The sequence below is a fragment of the Aythya ferina genome, assembly GCF_964211825.1.
Source record: "Aythya ferina genome assembly, chromosome: 6".
Lineage (NCBI taxonomy): Eukaryota > Metazoa > Chordata > Aves > Anseriformes > Anatidae > Aythya > Aythya ferina.
The window spans coordinates 41809356-41826254 of NC_140303.1; the positions used below are offsets into that span (position 1 = coordinate 41809356).

Here is a 16899-nt window from a genome sequence, read left to right on the forward strand (position 1 = left end):
GGCATTTCAAGAAATAGAGTAAGACTACTTCACATGTTGTCAAAAGACACTGTGGATGCAGTTAAGTTTCCACAAGTTAAATACTACACAAAAACGGTCTAAAAATAGATCCACTGAGAGACACTGAATAGAAAAAACACAATAGGTTCAGGACATCCCCATAGCTTAAAATACCTGGAATACTGGGATAACTGGAGGAATTATCCCACAGGTTTGCCTCCCTAGGTATTCACTGATAGCTACTGCTAAAGACAAAACACATGAAACAAAGGACTCCTGTTTTGAATCAGTTTGGCTGTTCTTATAAATTTATATTGCACTTATAGAGGAACAAAATAAATATGACAAGCTGCATATTACTGGTTTTCAGTTATCTATTTTTTTTTTTATTAACAAAAACAATGCAAGTTGATGAATATCACTCAAACACATAAATCTTTGACAAAATTCATGATACTGGGGGAGGGCCACACAGTGTGGAGCACATGCAGGCACACGCAATATTCTCTGCCTTGATATTGCTTTAGGGCAGGAAAATTTTATACTGGTACAAATGCACATTTATTTACTGTCAAGAGTGTTGATTTCTGCCAGTCAAGAATCTGGTGATAAGCTGTCCAACACCCGAAGTATGTTTCTGTCATTCATGAACCATTACAAAAGGCTGTCCGAGAAAGCTGCCTTGTTGACAATCTAGCTGGTGTTTTGATTTGATTTTAAATACAGTTTATTCTCTAAACAACTGTGGAATCTCATTGTTGCATTTAAGCTTGCAGTTACCACCAACTTTTGTGAAGGATTCACTAGTAGCGTAGCTCAAATGTCATGGAAGAACAAAGCTTGTGATAAGTGAAGGCAGAAAGATGACATTTCAACCAAAATTTTATTTTTTATTACCCATTTTTTTAATATGAAAAAATAAATGCTAATTTGAATACACTTGATATTCTTTTAAGAAAATATACTTGAATAATCTATGTTCTCATACATCTCACTACTGTGAAGTTTCCACTACAATCAAGTTAATAACTTAAATACAACTTGTATTTTACAATTTACAGTAATATTAGCCACGTACTACACTACACTTGGTATGTTATTTTATTAAAGCAGTTCTGGAGTTAGAACATACAAAAACAGAAAAACAAGAAACAAATACAATTTCCAAGTCTGCACATAAGTGCTCATCCAGCTGCATGCACCAAGGGCAAGCACTCTACAGTGAAATGGAACAACATAGTCAAACCAGTATGACGATATCTGCAAAAATAGGCATTAATTGACCATCTATATTTTGGGTTCAGACAGCTTTCAAAAATCTGACCCAGAATACATTTCTATCAAACGAACAAACAAACGGATATTCTTTGAATTCTCTATATGCCAAAGGAGAAAAAAAAAGGAGGGGGGGCATGTGCCTCAACATAGGAGATACAGTGGCTTCAACTTAAGCTAAGCCTCACTGCACAACCATTAGATGAACACTGAAGTGCTATTATGGTGAAATGTTGTGCTTTATTGTTGAAACTAAACAAAACAAGAATACAGTTTCTCTCCTGTAGGTATCTATGATCTGTTGCAATACTCTCCTGTGCTCAGCAGATTTGCACAGGCCTAGCAACTGGGACAGACAGAAGAGACACTGGCCTCTGGAAAACACAGCCTACAATATCCCTTCTGGCCTCAAGCTACCTCAAAGTGTACAAGATAAGTATGCACAGAAGTAAAACAAAAGTCCAAAGCCTGTAAACCAAAATAATGAACAAAATCATAGCCACCTTAGAAGAAGCAGACATCATCATTAATTTCAGTTTGTCAGACAAAGTAAAGAACAAAGCTTTCCAAATTAAAATAATGAATTCAGAATAGGAAAAACATTTTAAAGTTCAGTTTCAAGCAAAGGAAACAAATAATTACCTTACAAACGTACACAACAACTGCTTTTAACGTTGACTGTTCTATATAGGTTTGTTGTGTTGTTTTGTTTTTTTTTGCCTGTGATAAACATTCTAGACTTCTAAAATTTTATTCAAAGAATAAAAAAAACAGACTAACTAAATAATAGTAAGCTTAAGAACTGGCTTAAAAGTGGCAAACCTCATGCCTTATGAAGATATATTGCATTTGTTCTGAACAGCAACATAGTAAGAAACTCTTGTGAAAGTCTCTAATGTACATACATGTTATATGACACTAAAGAGATAAGAATTAAGATACCTTTAAACACTTTTTTTCCTTCCTGTTCCTGAGTTCAGCTGCCCTTCTAGGCAAGCATTCAGACTCGAAGAAAAAATAAATATTTCCCCACCTTTATGCAAAATCCTACAGGGAAAAATGTGCATGTCATGTTTACTATTACCCACCAGGCTAATCCCAAGTTTTCTCTAACTACATAATGACCAACCCTACAAAGGTTATCAATTTTGTGTTACAACTAGTACATAGAAGAGGATTATCAACAGATAATCCACATCCTACAGGAACCTAACAACCCCACAACAATCCATGTGTAAAACTAACCCTCCTCAGTCTTGCCTGATGTATATAAGGGACAGAAATAAACGCCTTATCTCCCTGTTCTGTATTCAGATCACTAGCAGGTTGATCAACATTTAAAAAAATAAGTATAGCTGAAGGCTTATTCACATGCAGTGGTTAGAAATCTTGAGACATGTATAAGATTTAACTAAAAGTGCATACTTCTAGTTCAGAAAAAAAAAGTGTTTAGAATACAGTCTCACATCAACTACATTGCTATCTTTCTTATTTCTCCAAAAATACACACACACCTTCTGACTTTCATAATTACAGATTTAGAGTGAAAGCTTCAAAAACAAGGAAGCAAAAAGGAAAAGGTTAGGTTTTTTCATCCTCTACTTCAATTTCTTCTTAAGAACTAATTTAAAACACTTATTGATAGTTACATATGCTTACTTTTCTTAAATCTGTTTTTTAATTATTCTTTAAAAATTATATCAGCTTAAAAATGCAGTGTAGCCGTCAAATATATCAGCTTCTTAAGATTAAAATTCTTACACTGCTTCAAATAGAAATTGTTTCCAAGGAGAGGGGGAATATGAGAACTATACAAAAAAAAAACAGTGTTATCTTGCTGTTATCAGAGGACCTAACTGCACTTCAAAAAGCCAATGTGAACTACTAGAAGACAATTAGATTTAAGTTTCTGACTATAAGACAATGGAGTCCTATAGTTCACCAAAACACCCTCTATGTTTCAGGCCACATGTATATGTACATTGTATAATTAATTGGTGTTGTAACTTAAATTTATTTTTGTTATGAAAATAACTGAGCACCAGAAAGAAAACTAAGAAAACTTCAAAACAAAAAGTTCTTCGCCTAAGCGTAAAAATAAGCATTCTGGTTTCCATGACCTCACCTCCAAAAACTAAGTAAAAATTCCACTGTCATATACACAATAAATCAAACAGCTAAAACTTTCCAGGCTGGAGCCAAATACACTGCTCATGATGTTAGAGGCTGAAGAAGTGAGCTGGCAGAAACTTCATGGAGTTCAAAAGGAAGTGCGAAGTCCTACATGCGGGGAGGAAAAGGACCTGGGTGTCTCGGCAGACATCAAGTCGAACATGAGCCAATAACGTGCCCTTGCCACAAAGAAGGCTAACAGTATCCTGGGCTGCATTAGGCAAAGCACTGCCAACAGGCCAAGGGAGGTGATCCTTCCCCTCTACTCAGCACTGGTGAGGCCATGTCAGGCCACTGCTGTGTCCAGTTCTGGCCTTCCCAGTACAAGAGAGGCATGCATATACTTGAAGAGAGTAAAACATGGCAATGTAGACGAAGGGACTGGAACATCTCTACTATGGGAGAAAGACTGAAAGAGCTGGGAGTCTTCATCTTGGACAAGAGAAGGCTCAGGGGACATCCTACTGATACCTGTAAATACCAGAAGAGAGGCTGAAAAGAAGACAGACTCTTTTCAGGGGTGCTCATTGATAGGTCCAGAGGCAATGGACAGAGTGTGAAATACAGGAGGTTCCATCTGAACATCAGGAAAGATATTGGATATATTCAAATGCTGCTTGGACATAAACAAGTAGTTTGGACCAGGTGGCCTCCCGGAGTTCCTTCCAACTCAACCATTCTGTGATTCTATGATGGATACTCTCACTCTTATTCATTAATAAAAGACAGTAAGATGCAAACTTAGGGCATAGCTCAGTATTGCTCCAAAACGCAGCCCTCCATTACTACATGAATGCAGCATTCCTATCCATATTACTCCAACTGATAAGGACCCATGCCCTCTCCATCTCCCCATCACTACACACACACATCACTCCAAAGCACAGCAGTATAAAGCCTCCAGGTCATGTAACTGTATTTCTACTTTTGAGAAACTTTAAATGTTCCTCTAGAGCCTACTATTTCAGAGTCCACTTCTGCCAGATATGCTGCTCTGTTAAAGCAGTTGCACAGTCACCGCACAACTGCACTAATCTGAACAACCCAGATTATCAGGTAACTTGTGCCCCATGACAAAGAAACACTGGCACCACCAGAAGCAGGTAACTCCTGTATTTTTGGCACACTAAAGGCAATTCTTCAGTATAAGTAATTAAGTCCACAGAAAACTTTATTTGTATCTTGTTCCATACATGAGCATTATGAAAATCACTTTGGATGCATGCTGTACATCTCAGAAAATGACAAATATAAAGTAAAAGAAGGGAAAGGTAACAGTGAATCAATAATAAAAAACAATTAGAATAATCAAAATTGGACCATAAGCACTAATCAAACTACTGGAATTGATTCTAAACATCAATAAAGATATGATTATCAAGTATTGTTTGCAAGTGAACAATTAAAAAACGCCTGTAAAAAGGATGCATACTATGAAATACTGTTATCACATACCGTAGCTATCACATACCAAGTGTGAATTATCAGCTTGAGTGTAGCTCAACTGATTACATTACAGTCTACTCAGTCAAAAGCTGCTACTTAAAATATAAATACGTCTTAGTACATCTGAAATAGCTGTCCTGTTTGAGTCTCTTTTTATAATAAACTCTTTCCTTGCCTAATAAAGTCTAAGCACAACCTAGCACAAACTATCCAAAAGTAGAAACTACAGTCAGATGTACAATAACTTAATGTTGCATATTGCCAGTCTTGCCTACAGCAACGTGCTCGTCCAACACTCCTTTCTGAAATTGTATCGTACCAAATCTGAATACTATCCCATGAATTAAAGGACAGAAAAGAGAGAGAACTAAAGAAGGGAGTAAGTTAAATGAAAGACTAAGGGAAACACAAGAAAAAGTTAACAGGGTAAAACAAGAACAGATATCCTGACGTTACGCTGTGTTCACAGTATAAAGAATTATTCAGACTAAGCTGTTCAGGTCCTTAACATAATGCAGTTCACACTCACATGAACTTGTATTTTTTGATTTACAAAGGATAAATACGAAGAGGTTTAAACAATCTTCTACTCCGTAAGTCAGGAATCAGCATGCACTACCTCAAAGTAGCTGCTTACCATGAACTCAGCCTATAATATCCTTTCAAATTTTTACTATGTAAATACTATGTATTTCCACAGGGTATAAAGCCCACATAAGGGAAAACTACAGCCTGAATCCAAGATTGCTCAGAGCGTGGCATCTGTCCACGTTCCCATATCATATACTTATATTTTAAAGAAGAAAACATATTTACCGACAAAGTTCAAAATTTTTTGCACACATCCTAAAGAAATAATAACATGACTAAACTAGAGAAATATAGTATGGATCAAAAATAGTATTAATTTCTCCAAAATTCTAACAACCTACACAACATCTAATAGTTCAACCATGGTAAAGCATAATTGGTATACCGAGCATTCCCTCCCATAACCATCTACTATTTCAAGAACGGAGTCTGAGATTCCTGATCCAGCCAACGTTTGTATTTAAATATGTATTTCAGATATATTACGAAGGTGAATACATGAAAAGAGTGTAATTTAATGCACACACATATACTGCTATCAATATTAGGTTTATACAAGACAGGAAGACCAGTTTCAGTCAAAAATAGCTGAACATTGACTCAGATAAAATATGTAGCTCTGAGTTGATTGTGAGGCATGCTGAACTCTTGGTATCTCCTAGTGAAATCACTAAGAGGAGTGGTTTTCAGCACTGCCAGTGATCAAGCTCTCAGCATCTCACAATAACTATCATAAAGAAATATGCACATTTTTCAGAAAGAATTATCTAAAATCAGTAAATGCTTCAGATTGTAGCAAAAACTACTTCACCTAAACTTATGTTAATTTCCTTGGATCAAAGACTTTACTTTTTAAAAAGCAGATACCTGCGGTCCATCTCTGGCTTCATAGAAGTCACCCACTCCTATTTTTGCACTGAAGCTGAAATTGTCCCTTGAGATATCCATTATTCCATTTCTGCTGAGATACTGAAAAAATCACATATTTTTCCACTTCAGCTTGTAAATAATTACAACCCAGCTTTGATGTACAGCTAACTGTGAGTGTAATGTTTTGCATATTCTATCAAGGGGATATATAGGAGATCAAATCAGTAATAGGCTGAGATACATTACCCATCACATCATTTTGAAATAAGGATCTTTATTGGAAGAAAAAATTGATTTTTTTTTTTATCGCAAGCATGCTTAGTAGCATTAGAACACCGAAGTTAAGAAAAGGAACATACCTTTACTACTTCAGGATACTGTCTCAGCTTCTTTCCACAAGGTGCAAAATATGCTACTTCTCCTTGAAGACGACCACCAAAGTTTCTTATACGGGTTTCTCTTTGCCAGCTAGATTAACGTGAAATAGTTGTATATAACACTTTTTTTTTTTTTTTTTTTAAGCAAATAACATCAATCTCAGAACAGGTGTATATAAGAGTATTTTTTTCAACAAATAATAACAATTTCAGAACTTCACATAAAGTGAAAAGGTCACATATCTTAATTTGACAAACCATCAAAAAAATCAAATAGGCAAAAAATAAATCATTATTTAGATTGTCAAATTTCTCGTTATACATGAATTTATTTAGATCAAGCTACTTACACATTAGCAGATTTTAGAACTATACTTTAAGGAGTTACTTGGCATCTCTACTGGCTCAGAACAAGCCCAAAGTATTTAATTTCCAGCAGCACAACTGCTAAAAGGCAGGTCATGTTCACAGCAAAGTAACTCTGATGAAGAAATGAATACTTGAAATATGCTGGTATTTTTAAAGAGATCCACAGACACTGACTTGAAAATCTAAATCCCTGAAACCCTTTGCTTATATTTCAGTCCCAAAAATATTTAAAACATTTCTTTACCAACTTATTTTTGAAGATATTAATTCCCCTCTGGGAAATAGCATGTATATACGTAAACCTACCCATATTCTAGAGGAACACGCAGCTCCCGTTCATCTGTTACTCTTCGTCTTTTTGAAATGCCTAAAAAAGAATTTCTAATTAATGCCTAAGAGAGGGTTTTGTTTTGTTTGTTTGTTTGTTTTAAAAAAAGGTAACATGTTCCTAGAATATACCTTTAATACTTATATCCTCAAAAGAAAAGATAAACCATTTTACATTACAGCCATCATATATCTCAACTACCAAGAAACTAGAGTAACTTATTCTCTTTTAGAGATACTTTTTCCACTAGCTTTCCTTTAACCTCTTCTTCTAGAATTGTAAACAGAAGAAAAATCTAATCATGCCATACTGAGCTGCTTGTCTTGGTTAGCTCTCTCAGACGGCTATAATAATTACACAAACACCTGCGTTTCTATACAAGAACATAGTTAATATTTTTCATTACAGAAGATGAAAATGGAAATACCCTTTACTTTAAAAATCCGTATATGACTAGACTGTCTTCAAAAGTACTGCATAGACTGTGATCAACTATGACATGAAGAAATTTTTTCAGGATTATTCCAGCTATTCAGAATTCAATCGGCTGTTGATATGTTTGGTGCTATTTAAAAGACTGAATCAAAAAAAAAAATTATCAAATGTGAGGCTTTAAAGAGTGCTGAAGGTTGGTTCTTTTCACAGGCTTTTTTGAGAGAACAGTAAGCTATCAACTACATCCACCAACAAACTTTTAGGAAGATTTGTCTAGACCTTGTGATAAGAGTGTGACATAGCTCTTCCTAAGTGGACATGAGAGAGTATCCTTATCAAACAGCTTCTTTGAAATTTGCTCCAACCTATTACAGTTAGAAGGAGTATCGTATGGTCTAATGGCACAGGTTTCCAATGGAGATGACTGAATGATCTGGAAGCAACTGCTGATTAGAGTCCTCAACAGAAAACAACGTGGAGCTGCCCATGCCTAAATGACAAACTGCTTGGACATATATCTGCAGTCTTAAGCTAACATGATCACTGCATTACTTCTAACACTCATGGTAGAAGGAGGAACACTGTTTATCCAAATACAACTGAATTGAAAAAATTAGTTCTCCACTGCAAACCAGATATAGAAAAGAGACTCTAAACCTCTTCAGCAACAGAGTACCTTTAGGTAAGATGAACACAATAATATTTTAATAGTTTTATAGCCACTTAGTAGGAAAAAAGTATTACGCCTACAACAAGGAGACAAAATTAATGTATTGTATCTCTTACCTCAACACACTAACAAAAATCCACTAACAGCCTTTTATAAGTATCATAAATCATCCTAGATTTCTGAGAAATAATGTAACTTTGTACTTTAAGAATTCTGATTACTCCCAATATGTGTAAAATCTTTTACAAACTGTGTAATTCATACGCTTGTTTCTGGGAAAAACGTGAGGTAGATCAAATTACATTCCTTCAAAATTAATGTGCTTCATGACATGGCATCTGACACCTATTCCACTGAATCCAAGTACAAAAAAAAAAAATTATGAGTGGATGTCACCATTAAAAAGCTACTTACTTGTATGTTAATTAAATATCAAGTTGCTAATTCAAAGCAGTAAATATGAAACTTGATATTGTACAAACTGAGGAGCGTGACTGACTTTCAAAAATGCAGCCCTTTCTGCAGCAGCTGTAATTACTAAATCATTCAAATTAGTAACCAGATAAAGAATTATAAACACTACAAAGTATCAGGAAACTGCTAAATGATCCTTTCATGAAACTTTCAAAAATAATTCTGTGGGCATGATCCATACATTCTTATTGAGAATTTCAAAACAAATAATGAGTAAAGATATATTTTAACAAAACACAGTCACTAGCTTTGTTAAGAAAGTGCAGAAATAGAAGGCTGTGTGCAAACTATGATACATACACATTAGAAGTAAGCAAAAAATTACTAGTTTGGAATAAAACAGTAAATAAAGACCAAACAATAAAGAGTTTTAGTGTAATCATAATGAAATCTGGTTAATACATCTTACTTTCTCTCAAATAATTACATGGACTAAGACGTCCTACACTAAGTGTAATGTTCAAATTTCAGGTATTTGCAATTCTGCTGAATGATTTTAAGGTCCGTTGCAAACACTCATGAAAAAAAACCACTTGATATCAGGTGATAAAGTGATAGGCCTAAACTACGTTTTATAAGTAGTTTTGCAACACAACCCACTTAGGTGTATAACTCAATTATATAAAAAGATATTAAGATACCACAGTGTGTACTTGGTGTAAGAGTAGATGGTGCTGTCCCAAGAAAAACTGCAGGCTGGGACTCTGGACATAAAGCAGCTGGTGCAGAGCCTGGGGCCTTTGCTGCTTGGAGATTAAGCGGGGTGGAATGAGCTGCAGGACCAATGGAAGAGCTCTTCATGGAGGAAGCAGTTTTATTCAGTTTCAGTGGAGTTTTTTCTCCCTCAGTATCTGTATCTGATTCATCTTGATCCTTATCATCCTCATCATCTTCATCTTCAGACCCTTCGGTATCTGATTCAGAATTACTGTCGGACTCTTTAAAAAAATGTAGCAAAAGGCACATTATGACCAGGTAACTAATAGCAAACACTTAAGTTTTAACACTTGTAAAGTCTTTGGTCTTATTGAGTAAGGTGTTTTGAATTCAAAATTTTTAAAACATTTCTTGAGTAGCAATTGAAGGTTATAATGAGTTACCTAAACTTTTAAATGACTAAAATAATGACAACATAAAGTAATCCTCCATTATAATGCACCGCTGTTTGGACTTGAATTCTTTGTTTTTCCATGAGGAGAAGACAGAAACCGAAGTGTTTTAAAAGGGGGGCAGGAGTGTCGGAACTAGATGATCTTTAAGGTCCCTTCCAATCTGAGCCATTCTATGATTCTACGAAGAGATTGTTTACTATCGCTACAGCTAAGTAAGACTCCTCTGTGAGCCTGACAGCGGCTGAGCACTTGCACATGAATGGCACTTCACAGGCTGTGAAATCTAGCATAAAGAGGAAGAAGCAAATGGTGGAACTGGGTAGAGGGAAAGAGATGACAGAATTGGAAGCGTCACAATCTGGAAAAAGGAAGAGTTAGAGATAGGGTAAAGGGTAGACAGGATAAGGAATGGAAGACTGGCTACAGTTCTGAAGACAAAAAAAAGGATTAATATAGGGTATGTGGATAAAAGGAGGAGAGATAATAACAAAGGTGGAGCTGAACACAAGGGACATGGGCTCACAGGGGGAGGGAGTAGCTGGGAATATAATCAAGTCTTCAAAACAGGTCTAGCCTTTCTGAACTGATTCAAAGACTTTAGAAAGTAACCTAAAAAGTATCTGTGAACACTGAAGCCTTTACAAGTGCCCTGGTACCTTCCTGTAATCTTGCTCACTCACTAACATGCTCCTGAATGAAGCCTAAAAATATGTTTTTCTTGCCAGTCTTGAAAACTTGAAAGCAATTTGCCTTACTTTCTCTCTGGATGGGGAAGCTTGCTCTGCAAATGGACTCTGCCTAACAGAATAATTAACCGTTAACAGCCTACTGTCTCCAACCCTCTCCTAAACACAGTGCCATCCAAACAGTACATGAACTGTAGGCTGGGTGATTTATCTGGATGTCAGGTCTTCAACAGCCCTTCCAGAAGGCCCTCAGACCCCCTTTGCGAGGCAGCTGAAAGTATACCTGCCACGTGACCAAGTATCAGAATATTCAAAACATGATTTTGGATATCACACAAGGAAGGACTCGGAGGCATGCGCTACTTTCCATGGTATCCTGAAGACACTGGGTGGGCCATGCTGCCTCAACTTTTCCTTCATTTTAAAATACAGTGGGGAAAATGCAGGTTTTCAACACACACACAAAAAAAGATTCTGTTTTTCCTATTAAAAAGATTAAACCACCTGATTGGCTATCATCAGAATCATCATCTTCATCATCCTCATCTTCATCTTCATCGTCGTCGTCATCATCATTTGAGTCGTCAGAGTCCTTACTGCTGGGGGCATCTGAGTCTACCCCTCTGAACTGCTCCACCACCAGTTTTGGAGAATGAAGGCGGTGTTGTGTTTTTACTGCATTTACTGCATTATTGCTGACTGCTTTGTCCTTTCCTGAACCAGGTAACACAGGAGAGGTAGAGGGCATAACAGGTGTCCGGTTACCAGCTGTTTTTTTCCCACATGCACTCAAGTTCACTGGCAAAGAAAAGGGGGTACTGCTAGAAATGGCTACACTTTCATTGATCTTGGTCTGGGATTTCGGTTTCGTAGTAAGTGCAAGAGGAGCCTCCTGGATGACGCTCTGAATAACTCCATTGGGTTGGTGATTACCTAAAAGTGCATTTGTCAGGAATGGATTAGAATGGTTGTTTTCCAAAGATGTGAGTTTTTGATGAGCTGGTGAACTAGATGTTGGTTTGGAGCTTGACAAAGCTGCAATAACCTTCTTCAGGTTCTTAGATGATTCTTGTTTCTTTAGATGTGCTGCTGGGAATGTCTGTTTATATTGTTCCTAAAGAAATAAGAAGACAGAGGAATAAAATCTGGATTTTCTTTTCTTTCTTTTTTTTTTTTTTTTTTTTTTTTTCAGCCAGATGAACTCTATTAAATCTTTAAAATGTGCTTTCAGAAAAGCTATTTTTAGTAGTCAAAAGTAGGTGCTAGTGACAACAGAAGAGATGAGTAGCTACAAGTTAAGTCTTTAAATCTTGGGATTTTCAGTGTAAACCAAGTAAGAAAAGATGAACTGAATGCAAAACAAAGCTGATCTAAAATAATGCAGAGAAGATTGCTGCATTGCTCTGAACAACAGTTTTCATGAAGAAATTAAGCATGATCTTAAAAAAAATGGTAAGAAAAATAGATTACCTTTATGTACCTACATAAAGATAAACACACTTTTTACTCATTTCAGTGCATTAAATTTCTTTTCTGAACATAAAACTATCTTTAGTAATTTGTCTATTTTAAAGCACACAGTAAATACAAACATGATAATGGCTATAAAAGTAGAAAAAAAAAAAAAGATGACTCTTGGCACAGAAACGTTCTATCCAGAAAATCCTGAGAAAAATGTTTTTAATCAAAAGCACTGTGATAAGCTAGGTTTTAATCTCTGAAAAAATAGTACTATATATTTCTTCAGATAAAACTTAAAATGACATGGTAGTGCTCCAGAAATACATATAAAGCTCGTCTCAAGACTATTCCAAGGATAAAGAAAATTCATCTTCCTTGATTAAAAAAGAATTAATATGGTGCATCTAAAATCAATTTTTAAATATTAAGTCAAATACAATACATTCTTGAAGTCACTGCCACTTAAAACTGAATATCAAACAAAACCCTATAAAAATATTTACATAGTGCTTGTTTGCAGTAGAAAAACAAAGAAATCAAAATGCTAAATGGATAATGGACCACCATCTAAAGACTCTCAACCTAAATCTGACAACAGAAGCCTCTTCCGATGGCAAAGACACATGTTGCCTTTGTTGTCTAAGAAGCAACTCAGAGTTGAAAAAAGAAGCAGTGTTTCTTTTCCAGACTGTTGTCTGGAAATTGTGTTAAAACTTTAAAATCCTTAAATGGTGAGCTAGCTGTGAATCAGACTTCATTTTACTTTTCATCTATGCTACTTATAATCAGGTGTTTTTTTTAAAAAAGAAACATCTTCATGAACATATTTATACATATATATATATATATATCTCCAGCTTCAACATTTTTAAAACGTTACAGTTTTCTCTTCCAATCTCCATTACAATTAAACAGAACAGAAATTATGAAAAGTCATCACAAGTCAACAAAAATGATTCTGCCTTAATCAACAATAAAAAAGTACATAATCTACAAAGAATAAGCTACAATACTGTTAAGTTAGATATGTGTAAACATGTTGTAGAACCCTGAAAGGAAAAAGGAAATAAAAATTTTATTGCAAAGGCCATACTGAGTGTTAATAGTTATCAATCCATGATCATCCCCCTGTTTAAGAAAAAAAAAAAAAAAGTAAATTGACATTTTTGAGGATTCCAGCTCTCTGATTTAAAAACACAATTTTAAAAGGTAGCTTTAATTATTTTGACTTAAAAATAACCAACTTGAAACAAAGAATAGTCTTGTTTATATGACTAGATATTGAAAGTATTAAACTAGCATTTTGATTAAAACTATGAGAAGCAAAGCTGTATCGTCCAAGCCCATAAAATTTCTCAGGAGTATTTTTCTTGTTTTGATGTTGATTTTAGTTGCTCAAATTTCTCTAAGAGGTGCACAAAAAGTCCTTTCCTTCCTTTGTCAGCATCTAAACAGAGCAGTTTATAACCTTCATAAACCACCATACTGAAGCCCTTCCAAATGCAGTTACATTTTTAGTTACCCTTTGTGTCCAAGTATTACAGGGCTTACTGTATTTACAATAATATGATACCAAAGTTACTAGGTGACCTTCGAAGAAAAGGTTCCAATTTAACAATGAACTGCAGACCACTTTAAATTATATTTAACATTATATTTGAAAGTTTGATAACACACTATTAAGTCTTGATAACAACTTGTTAAGCAGACAGTACAGGTTACAAATAATTAGAACAGTGTTTTTTCACTCACTCGTTTTGATCGTATATCGCTGGTCAAAGGGATAGAGTCTTCAGAGGTATTCTTATTCCCTGCTTTGAGTAGATCAGAGGAAGGAACTATGAGTTTTAAATAGGTTTCCTTTTTGGCTTGATGTACCAAAGACAAAGGTTTCACATTGGGAACCAATCCTGTAGACTGTATTACACTAGTGTGTTTGTTCACAGATTCCTCCTTTGCCTGAGAGCTTTGGAAAATAAATGGAAGCTGCTGTGACAAAACCTGAGGCTGCTTCTGCTGGGACGGGAACGATGAGTGAGTCTGGGAATCAGACACAAGAGGTATCTGCTGGTGTGTTCTTTTTTCTTGGGACTTTTCAAGTGTTTTTTGTCCATCAGTTTTCATATCTGTTACACCACTATGCATTAGCACCTGCAAAACATACATTTATGACTGTTCATATTACATCACTTAAAGATGCTGAAAAAAACGACATCATCCATCCTCAAAGAGTAATTATACCGTTCTTTGCTGAAGATGAAAAATAAATTTTAAAAATCTTGTTACGTATTTAGGCTTTTTTTCTTTCCAAGATAGCTTCAGCATATGGATACGATGCTAATAGTAGAAAAAGATACTAAATCATGATCATTTTAAAATGTATTCTCAACTGTAAACCTAACAGGATTCCTAGTAGATTCAAATCTTTCTCTTCTATTGGTTATCAGCAAAAGTAACTATCCTATAGAAAAAAGGCAACTGCCCTGCCAAAGTGCAATATTTAGGCAAAGGTAAACTTCCAATACACTACAAATGCACAGCACGTCATTAATTTATTTCCCACCTGACAATAAAACAAACAATCTAGCACTTGTTACCCTCTAGCCCCTCAGGAACAAGAAAAAGATACCAAAAAAAGGGAAAGTGAAAAAAAAAAAAAAGAAGAAAAAATAAAAAGAAAAAAGAAAAAACGGAAAACCCGTAAACCAATCCAAACCCAGCATTCCTAACATTTATAAATGATAAATAATTATTCTATGGTACAAACATTGTATCTTTTTTTACCAACAGCTTTCAGTGACAAAACTGCAAGCGTCAGAGAGAGTTGTCATACCTTGTTCTTGGTTTTGTGATGTGCTTCATTTTCAGAATCAGATTCATCATCTTCACTTTCTTCAGCGCTCTGGTCCTCTTCCTCCTCTTCTTCATCCTCCTCTAGATCATCAGAGTCGCTACTACTTATGCCTTCACTTGATGTGTCTGAAGAAGAGCCTGAATCACTGTCGCTATTGCTGGAGCTTTCCACTGCTTTTTTTCTGGGCTTCTAACAGGAAAATGAATGCTCTATTAATGGTTCAGCTTTAATCTGCCGTATCACTTTTAGTATGCATAATCTTCAAAACAAAAAACACTAAGACTTTGGAGTAAAGGGGCCTACAATCTGTGAACGCAACTAAGGTAGCCTTAGCAAGAAACTAAGAAGCATTTCACAAGGTGATGAAAATTACTCAGGTGGCAAGATCCTGCCAAAACGTTTTTTGGGGCACACTGGCAGGCCTGTACTTGGCAACCTACATCTCAAAGCAAGAAATCCAGTTAGAGCCTAGAAAACTGGTCTGGAACTCAGGTCTAGAAAACATCCACAGAATTTATTGCTTCCAAAAATTCAAAAGCTAAGATTTTTGGCAAAAATAACACAGAAAGAACAACATGTATCAAATTTGCCAATATATTTAAGAAAAACTTATACTACATTATTTGTAATTTCACAGTATGTGCTATTTAGCGCTGTATGTTTTTGGCGACTGAAAACAATCAAATTGCTTCTGGGAATTGCTTCTAGAAAAAGGACCAAAACCTGCTGAAATACTCTGACAATGTTATATTTAAATTCTTCTTGGAAAGAATCAATTTGCAGACCAGAGAAGGAAAGTGAATGAAGAAACAGAAGAATGGAGAAGCAACATCTGAAAAAAAAAAAATAAACCCACAAACTAACCTCTGAGATGTTTACACTGCAAGACCAGATTTGAAAATGCAAGATACGGGGAAAATTAGCTTTTTAAAGAAGCTAATTAAAAGAAACACATTTTATAAACATATCTGAAGGAGCTTCATTGAGACTTGAGTGTTATAATGGTAGATATGCAAGAGAGACATTAAAGTATGTATTACTGCATAAGAATACATGAAGTTACTAACAAATTGTAAAAACAGTCAAAAGGAAGATAGATGGACAGCAAAAATGGTGCACAGAGGTTAAAAGAAGTTGCAGCAATTCAATACAAATGGGAACATCAGAGAAACAGTATTTTAAAAATAAATGGTTTGTTAAGAAAAAAATAAACCTCTTGGCATAGTTAATGCCAACAAAATAGTTACCTATTTTGTGCATGGTTTGTGTAAAATAAATCAAGGTACTAAAAAGAAAGCAATTTTATATCAATAATCTTTGTCTTGTTAAGAAGGAATTTAATTATATTAGTAGAACAAACTTCTTTAAAGTGGGACTGAATTTACATCATGAAACATCTATTAAACGTGGAAGCTGTAAATGGATTGAGTCTCAGTTACTTGTCAATAGGCTGGTATCTGTATGTTCTTTTAAACTATATTTTCTTTATTGACGTTTGTGATGAACACAGTAAAACTTCCCTAAACATGCCTTATGCAGAACAACGTATGCATTGGTTTGTTGTTGAGGTATCTTAAGAATTTAAGTATATTTATTTGCATTTACTGTTTCACTGCTCAATTCAGAAAAGCATCAGTTGGTATTTCACATAAGGGACTGTGATCTGAATGTACGCAGACAAAAAAGCAGTTCTAAAAAACTGTACCTGTCTACAGTAGGTTCTAAATGTTTTGTTGCTGGCCTCCTTGACATCGTATTTAAGTATCTTTCTGTTTAATA

General features: G+C 35.2%; 1 protein-coding gene across 11 annotated transcripts in view; it reads right to left on the reverse strand.

Annotated features, from left to right (window-relative positions):
- Nucleotides 1–16899, reverse strand: part of BAZ2B (bromodomain adjacent to zinc finger domain 2B) — a 128087-nt gene that overhangs the window by 41427 nt on the left and 69761 nt on the right. For 8 of the 11 annotated variants that reach the window (XM_084523952.1, XM_084523950.1, XM_084523956.1 and 5 more), the window contains 7 exons: nt 15100–15309; nt 14019–14417; nt 11310–11919; nt 9649–9945; nt 7407–7467; nt 6714–6822; nt 6352–6453 (listed from right to left, as the gene is read on the reverse strand). In XM_084523952.1, coding sequence (XP_084380078.1) covers nt 6352–6453; nt 6714–6822; nt 7407–7467; nt 9649–9945; nt 11310–11919; nt 14019–14417; nt 15100–15309 — 1788 coding nt within the window. The remainder of the gene's footprint in view (nt 1–6351; nt 6454–6713; nt 6823–7406; nt 7468–9648; nt 9946–11309; nt 11920–14018; nt 14418–15099; nt 15310–16899) is intronic. The other 3 variants (XM_084523949.1, XM_084523957.1, XM_084523955.1) reach the window with 2 other exon arrangements.